The sequence below is a fragment of the Protomyctophum parallelum genome, assembly GCF_964188405.1.
Source record: "Protomyctophum parallelum genome assembly, chromosome: 22".
NCBI lineage: Eukaryota > Metazoa > Chordata > Actinopteri > Myctophiformes > Myctophidae > Protomyctophum > Protomyctophum parallelum.
The window spans coordinates 14,072,982-14,088,257 of NC_139714.1; the positions used below are offsets into that span (position 1 = coordinate 14,072,982).

The 15,276-nt window shown below is 42.6% G+C and overlaps 1 protein-coding gene across 1 annotated transcript in view; it reads left to right on the forward strand.

Annotated features, from left to right (window-relative positions):
- Positions 1–14,801, forward strand: part of lrguk (leucine-rich repeats and guanylate kinase domain containing) — a gene marked incomplete at its 5' end in the record, with an annotated part of 34,805 nt that extends 20,004 nt beyond the window's left edge. Inside the window, 8 exons of the mRNA XM_083758071.1 lie at positions 4,880–4,993; positions 5,987–6,188; positions 8,174–8,305; positions 8,571–8,719; positions 9,237–9,307; positions 9,659–9,742; positions 13,665–13,948; positions 14,548–14,801. Of these exons, the coding sequence (XP_083614197.1) occupies positions 4,880–4,993; positions 5,987–6,188; positions 8,174–8,305; positions 8,571–8,719; positions 9,237–9,307; positions 9,659–9,742; positions 13,665–13,948; positions 14,548–14,786 (1,275 nt within the window). The 3' untranslated portion in view covers positions 14,787–14,801. The remainder of the gene's footprint in view (positions 1–4,879; positions 4,994–5,986; positions 6,189–8,173; positions 8,306–8,570; positions 8,720–9,236; positions 9,308–9,658; positions 9,743–13,664; positions 13,949–14,547) is intronic.
- Positions 14,802–15,276: the final 475 nt, after the last annotated feature.

Consider the following 15,276-nt stretch of genomic DNA (forward strand, 5'->3'; position numbering starts at 1 on the left):
AAACACCTCAACACCCTGTTTGGAGCCTTGGATACAGGCCCGGAGTCGCAGACATGGCAGAGGAAATATCACCTGTTCACCCAACATTCATCATCAACCTCAGCAGAGTGATGTGAAACTGACGAACAGATTCAACATGCTGAGTTATGAGGATTTCCCTCAGCTGGATGATCATCATCCCACTACCTTCTCCCCAGAGTCACCTGAAGATATGCCTGCCCACCAAGGTCATCCTCAACTTTCTTCGGAGGCACCAGATTCCCCACAATTTCTGGAGCTGACACACCTAGAGGCATCAGTGGCTGCTGCTACCAGTGCTCCTGTTGCTGTGAGTTTTGATCGGGCACCCTTCCCTACTGTCACCTCTGCTATGGTGAACATAGAGGTGCAAGATGGTGCCATCACTGTTTCTGCTTGTGGGGGGGCAGCAGATGGAGCCAGCGCTGCTGTAAGTGGAGAGGCGACCATAAACACCTCTACAAAAATGGCTGTTGAGACGGCAGCCATCACTAATTATACCACCCTCACTACTGTTGACAGAGCTGCTCCTGTTCAAACTATGTCTCCTATTGTCTCAGACACTCTTATTATTGGTGACTCGATTGTCCGCTATGTCTCTGTGAAAGGTTGCGAGACAAGGTGCTACCCTGGTGCTAAAGTGGAGGACATGAACACCATGATACCTCGTCTGCTGTCTGAGGTGTGTCATGACTCCCTGGTGGTTCATATCGGAGCCAATGACATCAAAGCGGATGCATCAGAACTGATAAAAAAGGATTTTAATAGACTGCTGGATACTCTCTGGGAGACTGGAAAGAACATAGCCATTTCGGGTCCTCTACCCTGTCTATATGGGGATGTGAAGTACAGTCGCCTTCGCCAATTACATCTTTGGCTGAAGGAATGCTGTTGGTCCTGGAGCATTCCCTACATAGATAACTTTACTGTTTTTTATAACAGATATGACCTCTTCAACAGGGATGGAGTGCATTTAAATAGGTTTGGAGCCAAGTTGCTTTCTATGAATATTTCTGATACATTGCAAGCCCTCTGTCCATATCGCCAAATGCCTGAGAATTGAAGCTATGTATGTCCAAGCTCTACAGTAGCCCAATTAACTTACACTCCTCAATTCTCACCCCAGTCTAGGCTTGGGCAGCTAAGTTACCATGAAAATACTGCCCCGCTAATATCATTTTTACCACTGCAGTTATCTTTACCACCTACTTTGCCTGATATTGATTTTGTGGTCAATGTTGCTCAATCACACGTTGACAATCCATCCTGTATTCCTGTTTTATTTAACCATAGGACTCTGAGAAAAATACCACTTAGAGCAGCTAGTATAAATTATAAGAACCTCATTAAAGTGCAGATTACAAATTCAATCCGCAATATCCAACAAAATCACATCAAACCTGTCTCCACATGTGATCCTGCTACCTTCAAATCAAGGAAAGGTTTGGGCCTAGTGCACTATAATATTAGAAGCTTGTGTCAGGCAAACAAACTTGACCATATCAAGATTTTGGTTTCTCAGGCTGATCCTGACATTCTTATTCTCACAGAAACCTGGCTTAAACAAACGATCCCTGATTCTGACGTTGCTTTAAATAATTATAATATGTATAGAACTGACAGAGTCAGTAGGGGAGGTGGCGTAGCCATCTATGTAAAAACTAGGTTCACTGTTACTGTGCTTAAATCGGTTTCAATTCCAAAACATTTTGAATTTATTGCACTAAAGCTGGATCTGGGTCTAACATGTTCTCTAACAGTAGTAGGGATCTATAGACCCCCTGCTGCTGCCCCAGACGCATTGAAACTGCTGATTGAACTACTCTCCTCCTATTCAAACTCGGAACTTCTGATTAGTGGTGATGTAAACTGGGATTGGTACTCAGATGTATCAAATAACTTAAAGGACGCCTGTGTAGATCTAAACCTAACACAATTAATCGCGGAGCCAACCAGACCCAATTTGAAAAGACCCCAAATGTCCACTCTCCTTGATCTTATTCTGACAAACAGACCAGACAAATACACCTCTAGTGGCGTGTTTGCTCTTGGTGTTAGCGACCATTGTCCGATTGCCTGCATCAGAAACGATAGGCTAGAAAAATCTAAGCCAAAAATTCTAGTTAGGAGAAATTTTAAAACCTTTAATGCACAAGCATTCTCATATGATCTTCATCATAAATATCTTCCACATACCTGATGCCGAATCTGCACTTGATTTTTTTATCACTTCTTTTAACTCTTTGGCTGATAAACATGCTGCATTTAAAAAATTTAGAGTAAAAGACAGGTCAAATAAATGGTTCACGGATGAATTATCTTCACTACTTCAGTCACGAAATAAAGCCTGGACCTTAGCCAGACGCTCAGGTGACCCCTCTCACTGGCTGGCTTTTAGACAGCTACGAAACAAATGTACTGCACTGGTGACTAAAGCCAAATCAAACTATTATGTACATCTACTTGGAAATAATTCTACTCACCCTAACCCCAAAAAGTTTTGGAATATAATAAACACCACTAGAAAACAAAATACTACTGCCCTTCCCACTCGCCTCAGCATGGGAAATGATGTCCTAACTAATGAAAAAGAAATATGTACAGCTTTTAATAACCACTTTGCTGCTGCGGGCCACTTATTTGACAACTTGCTCATGAGAAATGCCACCTCTGCTGACAATTTGCACATAGGAAATACTGCTGCTGCTGCTGCTGCTGTCTCCATTAGAGATAGCCTTCTGTCTGCCTCAGAAACACCTTTTTCTTTTACCCCTTTTAACACCAGTGAGGTATTTCATGCCCTTTCCACCATAGACCCAAAGAAATCAGTTGGGGAGGACAATCTGGACCCTTTCCTTCTGAGGGCCTCCAGTCCACTCCCTTAATTACAGAACAAATCTGCTATATTTTCAATTTGTCCATTTCATCTGGTATTATTCCCAGAGCCTGGAAAACGGCTCATGTGGTTCCCCTGCACAAAGGACAAGATAAAAATGACCCAAATAATTATCGTCCAATTTCCAAGTTATCATGTCTTGCTAAAATTCTTGAATCCCTTGTAAATAAGCAACTTAAAGTGTTCTTACATAATAATTCAGTTTTGAGTCCTTACCAATCTGGTTTCCGGGGCAAACATAGTACAGTAACTGCCACGACATTAGTTTTAAATGATATTGCCTCAGCATTGGATAACAAGCTATTTTGTGCTGCACTATTTGTAGACCTATCAAAAGCTTTCGATACCGTGGACCATACATTGCTTTTAGAAAGATTATGTCATATTGGTTTTGATCCTATTGCCTGTACATGGTTTAAAAATTACCTCTCTGAGAGACATCAATGTGTTAAAGTTGGAACTGTAAAATCAGAGTTCCTCCATATATCTAAAGGAGTACCCCAAGGCTCGATTTTGGGTCCCATACTGTTTATTATATATATTAACAATATTGTAAATACATTACAGACCTGTAATGTACATTTATATGCTGATGATACGATCTTATATTGTTTCTCAGACTCTGTGGAGAAATCTACTCATATGTTGCAACTTGCCTTTGATGTTTTCCAGAAATCATTGCTGGATTTAAAACTGGTTTTAAATGCAGAAAAGACCAAACTTATGTTTTTTACAAAGAAAATAGCTTTAAATGAAAATTATCCTCAGCTATACACCTCTAATGGCACCACCATTGAACGAGTACCTTTTTATAAATACCTCGGGATCTGGCTAGACGAGAAACTTACTTTTAAAACACACATTGAAATTTTAACAAAGAAATTGCGAATGAAGCTTGGCTTTTTTTACCGAAACAGATCCTGCTTTCCTTGGCCTACCAGAAAAAGACTAATTGAAGCACTTTTCATCTCCGCTCTGGACTACGGGGACATTATATACAGAAACGCATCAGCTACCACACTTAAAATCTTGGACCCAGTTTATCATTCTGCCCTCAGATTTATAACAGGCGACAGCTATAACACTCATCATTGCATACTATATAATAAGGTTGGTTGGCCCTCCCTTGCGACAAGGAGAGACCAACATTGGTTTTTATTTATATATAAAGCTCTAATTGGGAACTTACCTTCTTATTTAAATTCTCTTTTAAAATGGAAAAACATTTCTTATCATTCACGCTCCCAAGAATATTTGATGCTTGAGACCATACATGCCTCCACTACATCTGGAAAGTCTGCCTTCAAGTGCGCTGCCCCACACACTTGGAACACCTTACAGACTTCACTAAAATACAGCTCTCTTCCTTCTCTATATCGCTTTCATCTTGACATATCAACGCTGGTAAATATCAACTGTACCTGTTTTAATTGAGCACTATGCAATGTTCCCTTATTATTATTATTATCAGTAATATTTTACTCTATTTATCTATGTTTTGTTTTCTTGTTGTTTTCTTGTTTTATGTTATGTTACATTGTAACTGTACATTGTTGATGTGTTGTAATCTCGGCACCACTGAAAAAGAGGGTCCCAGCCCTCAGTGTGTTCTCCGAGAACTAAATAAAGGTTGAAATGAAATGAAAATCTCGAAATGTAAAAGAATTCTTCTAAATCCTCCAGTTTTCTGAAATAAATGTTTTCACGATTTTTCAAAAAATAGCAGACCTACAAGCTCGTAGCGCGCCACTCGGTGGCGCGCTATGAGCTTGTAGGTCTGCTATTTTTCAATAGCTAAATTACAACCAAAAGGGGTTCCCGCCCCAAATGGGTTAAAGTAAAATAAAAGTAAGTAATGTATAACTCATCGCTGTGGAGGTGACGGATCACACAGATGTTGTAATCAGGTGTCCATTAGATGAAGTACAAGTTGTCTCTGTGCATGTGTTGTGTTGTGGTCTTCAGGGCAGGATGGTGCAGACCATGCAATATGGAGGTCACAGGTATGGACTGACCAGAGACGCCATCGAGGACGTGGCCATGGAAGGCTTGGCCTGCTGCGTCCACATGGAACTGGAGGTATGTACTTAGTACTTACTGTATTTACACAGCGGTGCACATAACTGGTGCGCAAGTGCACGGTGCGTGGTCAAAATATATCAATATTAATAGATCAAACAAAATGACTAGCTCTGTTGTCATGTACTACAAACGTCCATCTATTAGGCCTATAGGGCATGCTGAGGCGTTTGAGCAGCATGCTGAAGCTGCATGCAAAAAAAGGATTGTCCCATTGCTGAAAATAGCGGCGCTGGTGTTGCATATACAGTACTGTAAGACAGCGAAATGGGGAAATAGAATTCGTAGGGGTTTTTTTACGTTTAATGTGGCAGACGTTTTATTATATTAAAATAATATATATATATTAGGTGCATATCATATCTGCACAGTCTTTGTGATTATACCTTTTGGGCTAACCTGACGCTGCCAGATGAGGGCGGTATTGGGTAACCATGTTCCCCAACACAGCAATCATCTGGGATCTCTCAGGCAGTTGAGCTGACAAAAATCCGTTCCGTACCGGACCAATCAGCGTGAGCTAAGGGCGGGATATGTGCGAAACCGGACGTGAAGCTATATAGACACGTCAATATGATTGGTTGTGTTTGCACGCCCACACGGTGATAGACAGACGGTCCCATCCAATCATCTACCAAGTATCTTGAAAAAAAGGAACAGCCCCGTCATCGAATTTGCTTCCGCGATCCCAGATCCCAATAAGCTGTGAAACAAATTTGTGTAGCAAGCTTCTTGGATCTGGCAGCGTCAGGTTACTTTTGGGCACCCCTGTGATTATATACCTTTTGGGCACCCCTGCTTTATTGTTTACAATATTAGGCTACAACCCTTAAATCGTGTTCTGTCGCATGATGGTGGCACCTGTCAAAAATAGACAGTATCACGAACAGAATAATCCTAATAATATTGCCTGTGTATATACGTAGATGTATGGATCTAAATGTTATATTTTGTTTAAATGATTTTCAAACCCTATGACTGTGTTGTTTCCAGGGCGTGTTGAGTCTGAAGAGCAGCTACTTTGAGCCTCGCTACGTTCTGCTCATCCCCACCGAGGTGGACCGGTACGCCCAGCGCCTGCGGAGCCGCAACTTGTACAACCCCGGGCAGATAGAGGGCGCTGTGGCGCGCATCGAGCTGTACGCGCGCACCAACAGAGAGCGGCCCGGCTTCTTTGACAATGTCATCCCCTGTGGTCAGTTCTTTCTTTTTTTGAGTGGTGCAACCATGTGTGTGTGTGTCCCTGTGTCCCTGTCTCCATGGCGAGTGAGCGATTCCCAAACCATTTCTGACATGAAGCCGGAAGCCTCCGTAGCAGCCGCGCTCTGATTGGTCCGTGGAAAGGAGTAATGGCGGCCACTGCTCAGCGCTCGCATAACAAACCTTTCTGCGATTAAATAGCAGTTTCATTAAGTTTTAGTATACTTTTAGACTAACGAAAACATGTAATTATATAATATGTTGTTAAATAAAACCATCACGTCTTTTAATACACGCGGAGACGGAGCAGCGTCTGCGCGCGTGTGTGTGTGTGTGAGAGAGAGAGAGAGAGAGAGAGAGAGAGAGGAATACATTACGATTACTGTACTATCTAATTACAGGCTATAATCTATATAATATAATTATAATATTCACGATGCAGGTCAAGTGGACTATTCTACTGTATAGGCCTACTACACTGTTATACTATTTGTTACTTTAATTGCAGCACCAACATGTCCTTGCCACTTCAAACGAAAAGAAAAAAAAACATCCATCCATCTATACATCTTCATCCGCTTATCCGGAGTAAACATTCACAGTGGAAATGTCCACAAGGCGTCTTTTTCGTCCATAATTGCAACATTTGCAAGTTGGCAGGAAAAGAAAATGAGGGAGAATCATAATTTCCATTTGATTACAACTGGTCTTAATTTCTCACAACATGCTGCTGTTCCTGGGAGGTCGTAGCCCACCCACCCCTCCACCTGCACGCCGGTCCACCCAGCGTTGATAAGGCACTGCTCTCTCTGCTTAGATATGTAAACCCTCCGCTCTCAATCCAATTAACATTCGTATTAAGAGCACATTAGACCACCAACCACTGTTTATCACCGCTCTGCGACAGTGCGCCAAGCTGTTTGCTTAATGGTGTGTGTGTGTGTGTTTGTGTGTGTGTGTGTGTGTGTGTGTGTGTGTGTGTGTGTGTGTGTGTGTGTGTGTGTGTGTGTGTGTGTGTGTGTGAGAGAGAGACAACTCATCACCTTTATGCACAGCCAGCTAACAGCATATAGCACCTCATTAAACTGAGGGTCATCATCACCATATCTTACATTCATTAACATCACATGAATTACACTTCCACCGCTTATATTACCCGGGTTTGATTCAGTGTTGCATGTTTGTTCTTAGGCGTGTGTGTGTGTGTGTGTGCACGCGCGTTGTAAGATGCCTGACTTTCAGGAGGCTTGCCTTGGACTATAAAACTACCCAGGAGAGTGTTCATTTATTGACAAAATGGCGGGGCCAAGGGGTGTGTGTGAAAGAGCAGTGGTGTAAAATAACTAAGTGCATTTACTTAAGTACAATGTTGAGGTATTTGTACATGAGTATTTCCATTTGCCAGTACGCACCACTACTCTCAGAGGCAAACATCGTACCTTTACTCCACTACATTTAGTTGAAAACTTATAGTTACTTTTTGATTTTTACAAATCAATCATCCAGTAGTCGATCTACAGTAGAACAATTTTGACATAATTTTGACAATTTTGACATAATTTTCACCTTGTGCTAAAAATGGCCATAAGCACTTGCCCGAATGTGCGCAAATGTGTTGACCTTCAAGCAATCTGTCATGTCTATCTAATGAATGTAGTTTAAACATAATTCAGCTCTACTGTATGTGCTTCGCATTTTTATTTCAATTGTCAATTTCAATTTGTTCACTTAACAAAGTCAGAATGGCCAAAAAAGCTGCCCTCTCCTGACGGCTGTTATTATTATTAGTGAAACGTTTCAGAATTACCTTGTTTTATTTTGTGCACATTTTCAGCAATGCATTGATAGAAAATGTACCTTGAAATGTTACTTGCTGAGTACTCTGTACACCACTGGTACATGTTAATAGATGACCCAGAAGAGGCCTACCAGACCCTGAGGAAGGTGATGATGGAATATTATTATCATTATTATTAATAGATGACCCAGAAGAGGCCTACCAGACCCTGAGGAAGGTGATGATGGAATATCTGGGTCTGGAAGAAGAGCAGGCAGGAAGTGACACTGTAAGCATAGGCAACCACAGAGAGACCTCAGACCAACCTCCTCAGGGTGAGTCTGTCTGTGAGGACTGTGCTTTATTTACTTTACTTGTTTATTATGTGTTTATTTAGACGGGACAATGCATATTAACACCCTGAGCGGCAAGGACAAAGTTCTCCGCCCTATCGATTAGTTAGTAGTTAGGTTTTTGATCAAAGTTCTTTTATTAATTTTCACACATGAAAACATTTTTCGAACATTTTTTTTTCTTTTTTTCCCCCTCCCCTCCCCCAGAGTTCCCGCTCTGAAATAACGTGTGCGGTCTCTCTCTCAGCAGCAGAACCAGTGCCAGAGGAGAAAACCACTCGGTCCGGATCAGGCCAGGGAGGTCTGGACTCTGTGGAGGACCCCTCCTCACGCCTGTCCTGTAGAACCTACCTGAACAAGGTCCAGGCACAGCTCCGCACCCCCAAGACCTCCACTGTGAGTGACGTCACTCTCTTGTTGAAGCAGTAACTTCTCAAAACGTTTAAATTTCAAGCCCCCCCCCCCCCCCCCCCCCCCCCCCAATAAGGCACTATGGCGGTGCAGTGGTAGTACCTATACCCACCACATCAGAGTCTTGACCAGTGGGTCTTGTGCCAGGGAAGACGAGATTTGTCACGCGAAAATAGAAAACTCTGCAAGCTTGTATTATCTACTATTTTGAATAGTCATGCATCATTACCCCCATCAATCCCTAGGTTCATTGTTAAAAATTCACCTATAACAACATGCTGGTTGAAAGTGCTCAAACACAGGTTGCAACACTAAACAGTATCTCTGTCCCTTTCGCACCCATCTCTCTTCTCGTCCTCCGTTCTTCTCCTGCTCTCTTCTCGCTCCCTGCTACTCTCATCCTCTTCCTCCATGTCTCGTGCTCCTCTCATCCTCTTCCTCCATGTCTCGTGCTCCTCTCATCCTCTTCCTCCATGTCTCGGACTCCTCGTGTCTCCTGCAGGAGTTGGCGTCCATCCGGAGGAGAGAGAAGCTGCTGAGAGAAGCTCTGGTGCAGCAGCAGCAGCACTGCAGGCCAGAAGATACAGTCACATGTTCAACAGGTTGTCGTCCGTCTAGTCTAGCTCTTCATACAGCAAACCCTCTTCTCCTCTCGACAACGTTCACAACGAAGCATATTGGCTCCTAATTGGCGGAGTACTCTCTCTCGTTAAAAGCATTCGAGTGGCCTCTTGTGGCAGACTGTTGTTGGACTGTGTGTGTGTGTGTGGGGGGGGGGGGTGTGTGGGGGGGGGGGGGGGTGTGTAGGGGGGGGGGGGGGGGGGGGGGGGGGGGGGGTGGGGGGGGGGGGGGGGGGGGGTTAGCCATGTGTGTTTAAAGGGGTGGAAAAATGACTTGGATTTGTTTCCTGTTTGCTGTTCCCAGATCAGCCCCAACAGCGCCTGCATCTCTGACCTCACAGAGTCACGACCCTGACCTTCCCACGGCCAACGTCTGTGAGGACAGCAGGTACACACACATGCATGCATGTAGACACACGCACATGTGCACATGCACACATGCACACCACACGGCGCAAAGTGGTGCATTTTGGGCTTTTTTTTAATTTAATTGCTGAACAGTAACAGTTTTAGACATCATGAGGTCTCCAACCCATAGAGACGACAGGACAGTGGTTCCCAACCTGTGACCCGAGGACCACTGTGAGTACATTTGCAAGTGGGACCCCCCAATAAGTGGCAAAACACAATGGGCTGTATTTTGCGTGTCTTAGGTCTTATTCCCTAACTTGAGTAAACTAAAGACCTGGAGGCGTGATCAATGCCATTTGGCTATTCTGAGTGGCCAAAGAGCATTGATCACGCCTCCAGGTCTTTAGTTTACTCAAGTTAGGGAATAAGACCTGGTACTTAAGACACGCAAAATACAGCCCAATATGTTTTATTGAGAATACAATATTAATGTTAAAACGAACGACTCCCTCGAGTCACTGCCGATGTGTGTGCTGAGTTAGAAGTCTGTCGTTCCTGTATGTACCATAATATTATGTGTACCATAATATTATATGTACCATAATATTATATGTATAATATTATATGTACCATAATATTATGTGCACATGTTGCCCCCCCGCTGACTATTTACACTAGGGTTCATGTGGTTAATGTCTCAAATACATTTCTCCCCTCCTAGTGTCAGCAAACTATTCTGCTAAATATGTTCATTGAGATGCATTAGAATGGAATCTGTCAAAGGTAGACGACCGCACGCACGCAGGCACAAACACACACACACACACACACACACACACACACACGAGCCAAAACTCTGTCATAGCAATTAGCCTCCTTCCATTACATTACACAGTGTCTCATAGACACACAAGTACAGACATATTCCCGGGGAGAGAGTGGAATCCTCCACAAATAGCAAGGTGTTGAGTACTGCTGTCACATGTCATATTGTTGTTGTCAGGCAGAAACCTTAAATGAAGGCCCTATACTTGATCATTGATCATACTTACACAAAATAATCAAACTCTACAAGCTCGTAAAGCGACACGTTTTGAGGTTGTAGATCTGCTACTTTTGATTGCTTTTGAATTTGAATCCTGAATTGTAACAGTTTTTTGACATAATATGAGCTTTCCACCCGACAGAGACTATATGAACTATATGCATATACTATATGCACTGACACTTAAGATGACCGGGGTCTCTCAGGGCTCTGCTCCTGGTCAGCTAAATGTCTTCCCTCAACACCAAATCTCCCACGAAGAACAGTCAAACTACAGAGCTCACAACAGCACATCACTACATTGTTTCATTGTGAGCTTGTAGATAACTGCAATTTCAGCTGAATGTGTATCCCAGAATTTTCAAGTGCAATGTTAAAAAAGTGTACCCCCCAAAAAAATATATACATTTTTGAACAGTATATAATTTATATAACCGAATGGGAAATCGTAATAAGATCTAATTATGTTCTGGTGATGGAATTCTCCAGGAATGCACACACATGCATGCAGTCGTGTAAAGTAACTGGGTACAAGGCTACTTAATGCAAATTGATATTTCCTGTATGCAATATTTTGACTACTATACATCTCAGAAGGAAATGTTGTACTTTTACTCAACTACTAAGTATTGGAAAACATTAGGTACCAGTTACTTTGTAGATTTTGATTATTACAGAACATGCCTTAAAGCTCACAATGCACCGCGATGAGATGCATACTCGATTCAATTTTAAATACACCAGCCTTTGACTATTTCTATAGAATGTAATACTTTCACTTAGTAAAAATGAGAATACTTATTCCACTATGCGTGCATGCATGCATGCAAACACACATTAATGGACAAGACTGTGTTAATGTTTGACTGATGAAATAAAGTATGTGCAGTAAAGCCTGTTTATGGAGCTGAAATGTACACAGTGGGGAGTGGGGAGAAATAATTTACCAGTCGGATTTAGTGAAAGTGTGCATGTGCATAATATATAACATTACATAAATAGGTACAGCATCAGTCCTCCACTGCACATACAGTATAATATGTCAATGTTTATGGCAAAGTTTAAGCTCTGGACTAGCTTTACATACATTAACATTCAGAAAGATGTAAAAATAAATGGACTGTTTTGCTCAGTCCCCAATCTCCCCACGTTCTGGATAGCAATGCTACTGTATGTGACCCGAGTCCTAGAGTCACTTGCTATACAGCCAAGGGGGAGGTCACTGATAAGGCTAATCCAAAACTGGCGTAGGCAATCCAGTTGAATTTCATTTTTTTAAAAGCACTTGGAGATTGCGTCATGAAGAAAGAGCCAATAAAAAGTGAAATGCCATGTTGACATTTAAAGTGTGATTCACAGCAGTGAGTAACACACAAGAAAACATTACACCTTAAATGTTGCTACAGCGCGGCCTCCGGTAATGGCTGCACAGTGAAGTAAATAAAAAAGGTGTAGAATTAACGAGGATGTGTTTAAACACACCCTACGTTGCACCATGCCAACGTCCTCCTGGGGCTATAGGCTGAAAGATGAGACTGGACATGATGGATCTATTCATCAAGTCAGTCTGTATACAGTAACGGCACACTTATTGACTCATGTACTGTATGTCAAGTTGCCACCGAAACGAGCCTGAACGTATACCGTATGAAAAATGTTGCATGCATGCATTCATTCAGGGTATTTTGCATTTGTTTTCATTCTTGCTGTCTTTTTTTGGTTTTGACTTATTTGAGCAGTTCTTTGGCCTTTCTGGGGCTATTATATGTATTTTATGAAAATGTAGGGGAAAGCAGTCAGACAATTTGTGGTTTCACCGATCCAAAGTTCATTGACTTTATATAATTATATATTTATATAATTATTAGAAGCAAGACTTCTTGCTTCTCATGACCAGTAAACATTTGATGCCTGACAAAGAACTCCATATATGGGCATAAAAGGGACAGAGACATAATAACTGGGTGTTTCATCCATTTCCAACTTGCATCATTCCAAGTAGGCCAGTGCCCAACAGGCTAGTTTAGTTTTTTTAAATACCCTTTGTTTTGATGTTTTCATTTATATTATTATTTTCACAGAATTAAATGTAATATTTTTGGAACTCTCTATGGGAAAAATGGATGGGCTTTGGATCGGTGGAACCACAAAATGGCCTCCACTGCTATGCCCTATGCATCTATTAATTTACAAATTAAGCACTGGTCGTTACAATAAAAAACAGCGATATGTAACAGCAGTGTCAGAATTGAGCTACACTTTACTAGTTGGCATTCAAAGCATTCAAAGCAACCAAAGGCATGGCTCCCCCATATCTCACAAGTATGATCGTACCCTACAAATCCTCCCGCACACTCAGATCAGCCAACGCAGGGAAGCTGGAGGTACCTTCACTAAAAACGCCGGGACAACGCTCAACACGTCCCAAACTCTTCTCCCTTCTGGCTCCAAAACTATGGAATGCACTTCCCATCACAGTCAGAACTGCAGCCTCACTCCCAGACTTTAGTCTGAAAACCCACCTCTTCAGAGCCCGTAGCACTTGCCCTAGCCTAGCTCCTTAGATAGCATTTTATGTCGACTTACAGTAGATAGTATTTTAGACAGACTTATAGCTCGTTACATAGACAGCACTAGAATTGCATTTTATGTAGTCATAGCACTTTATAGTACACATGTATATTGTATAATATATAATATAGTATAGTATGTATGGTTGACATAGACACTCCACTGTTGCATTCTTAGTTTATACATGATTCACGATAACTACTTTTTATATTATGTGATGTATGCCATGCTTTTGTTTTTGCTTAAATGTAAGTCGCTCTGGATCAAGAGCGTCTGCTAAATGCCTAAATTGTAAATTGTAGTATCCTGGAAACGCCAAAGGGTTCTCTTCTTCTGCTCCCAGTTCAGACGACTCTCGGGTCAGTTCAGCCGTGTCTGTGCCCAGCTCGGCGGGAGCCTGTTCCCAGGCCGTGGCCTCAGAAGTGGGTATGGACCCTGACCCAGTAGCGAGCGCGGACCCTGTCCCTGACCCAGTAGCGAGCGCGGACCCTGACCCTGACCCAGTAGCGAGCGCAGACCCCCCACAGGGCTCAGTAGCGAGCGCGGACCCTGACCCGGGCTCAGAACCTCGCGTGGAGCCTCAGGACGCCCTGGCGACCCCGGGACCCACGCTGGAAACACTCGGAGGTCAGAGAGAGTTTATTGTCTGCATTTATTATTATTTATTGTATTTAAGATTCTCATTTATCATAATACATTAAAACCCTTGAAAGCATCCGTGTCATTTTATATTTTAGCATTGTGGGTATGTTCTAATATATCTTTTTACATTTTTAACACAAATCTTCTGTTCTGGGGGTCCCTGGCACAAAACATCTTCAGACGGGGGGTTCAGCAGGCCCCCATCCCCAAATCCAACACATACATTTTGCTATATTGCCGAATGTTAATACAGCATCACAATAATTTTAACCACTTCATTCATTATGTTGGCTATTCAAAAATAGATAATCTACAAGCGTGCTTGTAGATCTGTTATTTTTCAGAGTCTTAAAATATTGAAAATGTTTGGAACATTTTGAATGACTTTTTTTTGACATAAATCTTCTCTTGGGGGTCCTTGACATGGAAAGCTTTGAGAACCAGTGCCGTAGAGTAGATATAGACAATGTTAGAGTTTACACACTGAAAATGGACACCTCATTCTTGTATCTGTAGCCATTTGCTTTAAGTTAATTGTTTGCCTGCTTCTGTTTTCAATCCGATGCAACGTGCCTTCCTTCCAGAGCGAGTGGTGGCATCTGACCAGAGTCCCGAAGCCCCCCCTCGGCAGAAGAGCGCAGACCACCACCCCTCTCCGGTCGCGTCCCCTTCATCGTCTGTGCGGCCCGGATCCGATGCCAAGCCTGTCCTGCCCCCGATACCCTGTGGTCGTAAGACCCCGGTCCCCGCTAGCCCCACTGGGTCTGTAGCCCACCCACCCTCGATCCAACGGAGGGGAGATACCGGTGAGAATGGTCCGTGAGGTTTGACGACTTATATCATGTAGGGAGATGAAAAACATTGTTAGTAGAGCTGTCCGATAATATTTTTGGTGTGTTGTTGTTATAGGCAAAAATATATTGAAGTAAATACATTAAATATACCAGTATACAGTATGCCACTATACCAGAACCGTATACAGCAGTAGTTCTGTAGTTATATATTTTTCAGTCTTAAAAGATTGAAAATGTATGTACTCTCCTTTTGACCACAAGGTCAGAGGTTCGATCCCGGGCACCACCAACTCAGCGTAAGCTTAGCACGGCTTGGGTGCGGCAAGTCGTGCGGTAAGTACTGGTAGCTGATGGTAGGTGTAGCGCCCCACTTCAGACATCCATCTCCCAGAGGTCTTGTGCATTGGGAAACTGGGATAGAATACCTCGCTCTGGCTGATACCTGACAATTAGCCAACCTTAGTCTACTTACTTACTTAAATCGTCGCTTTAGAAATGTGCAGATTAGTAATAGTATAT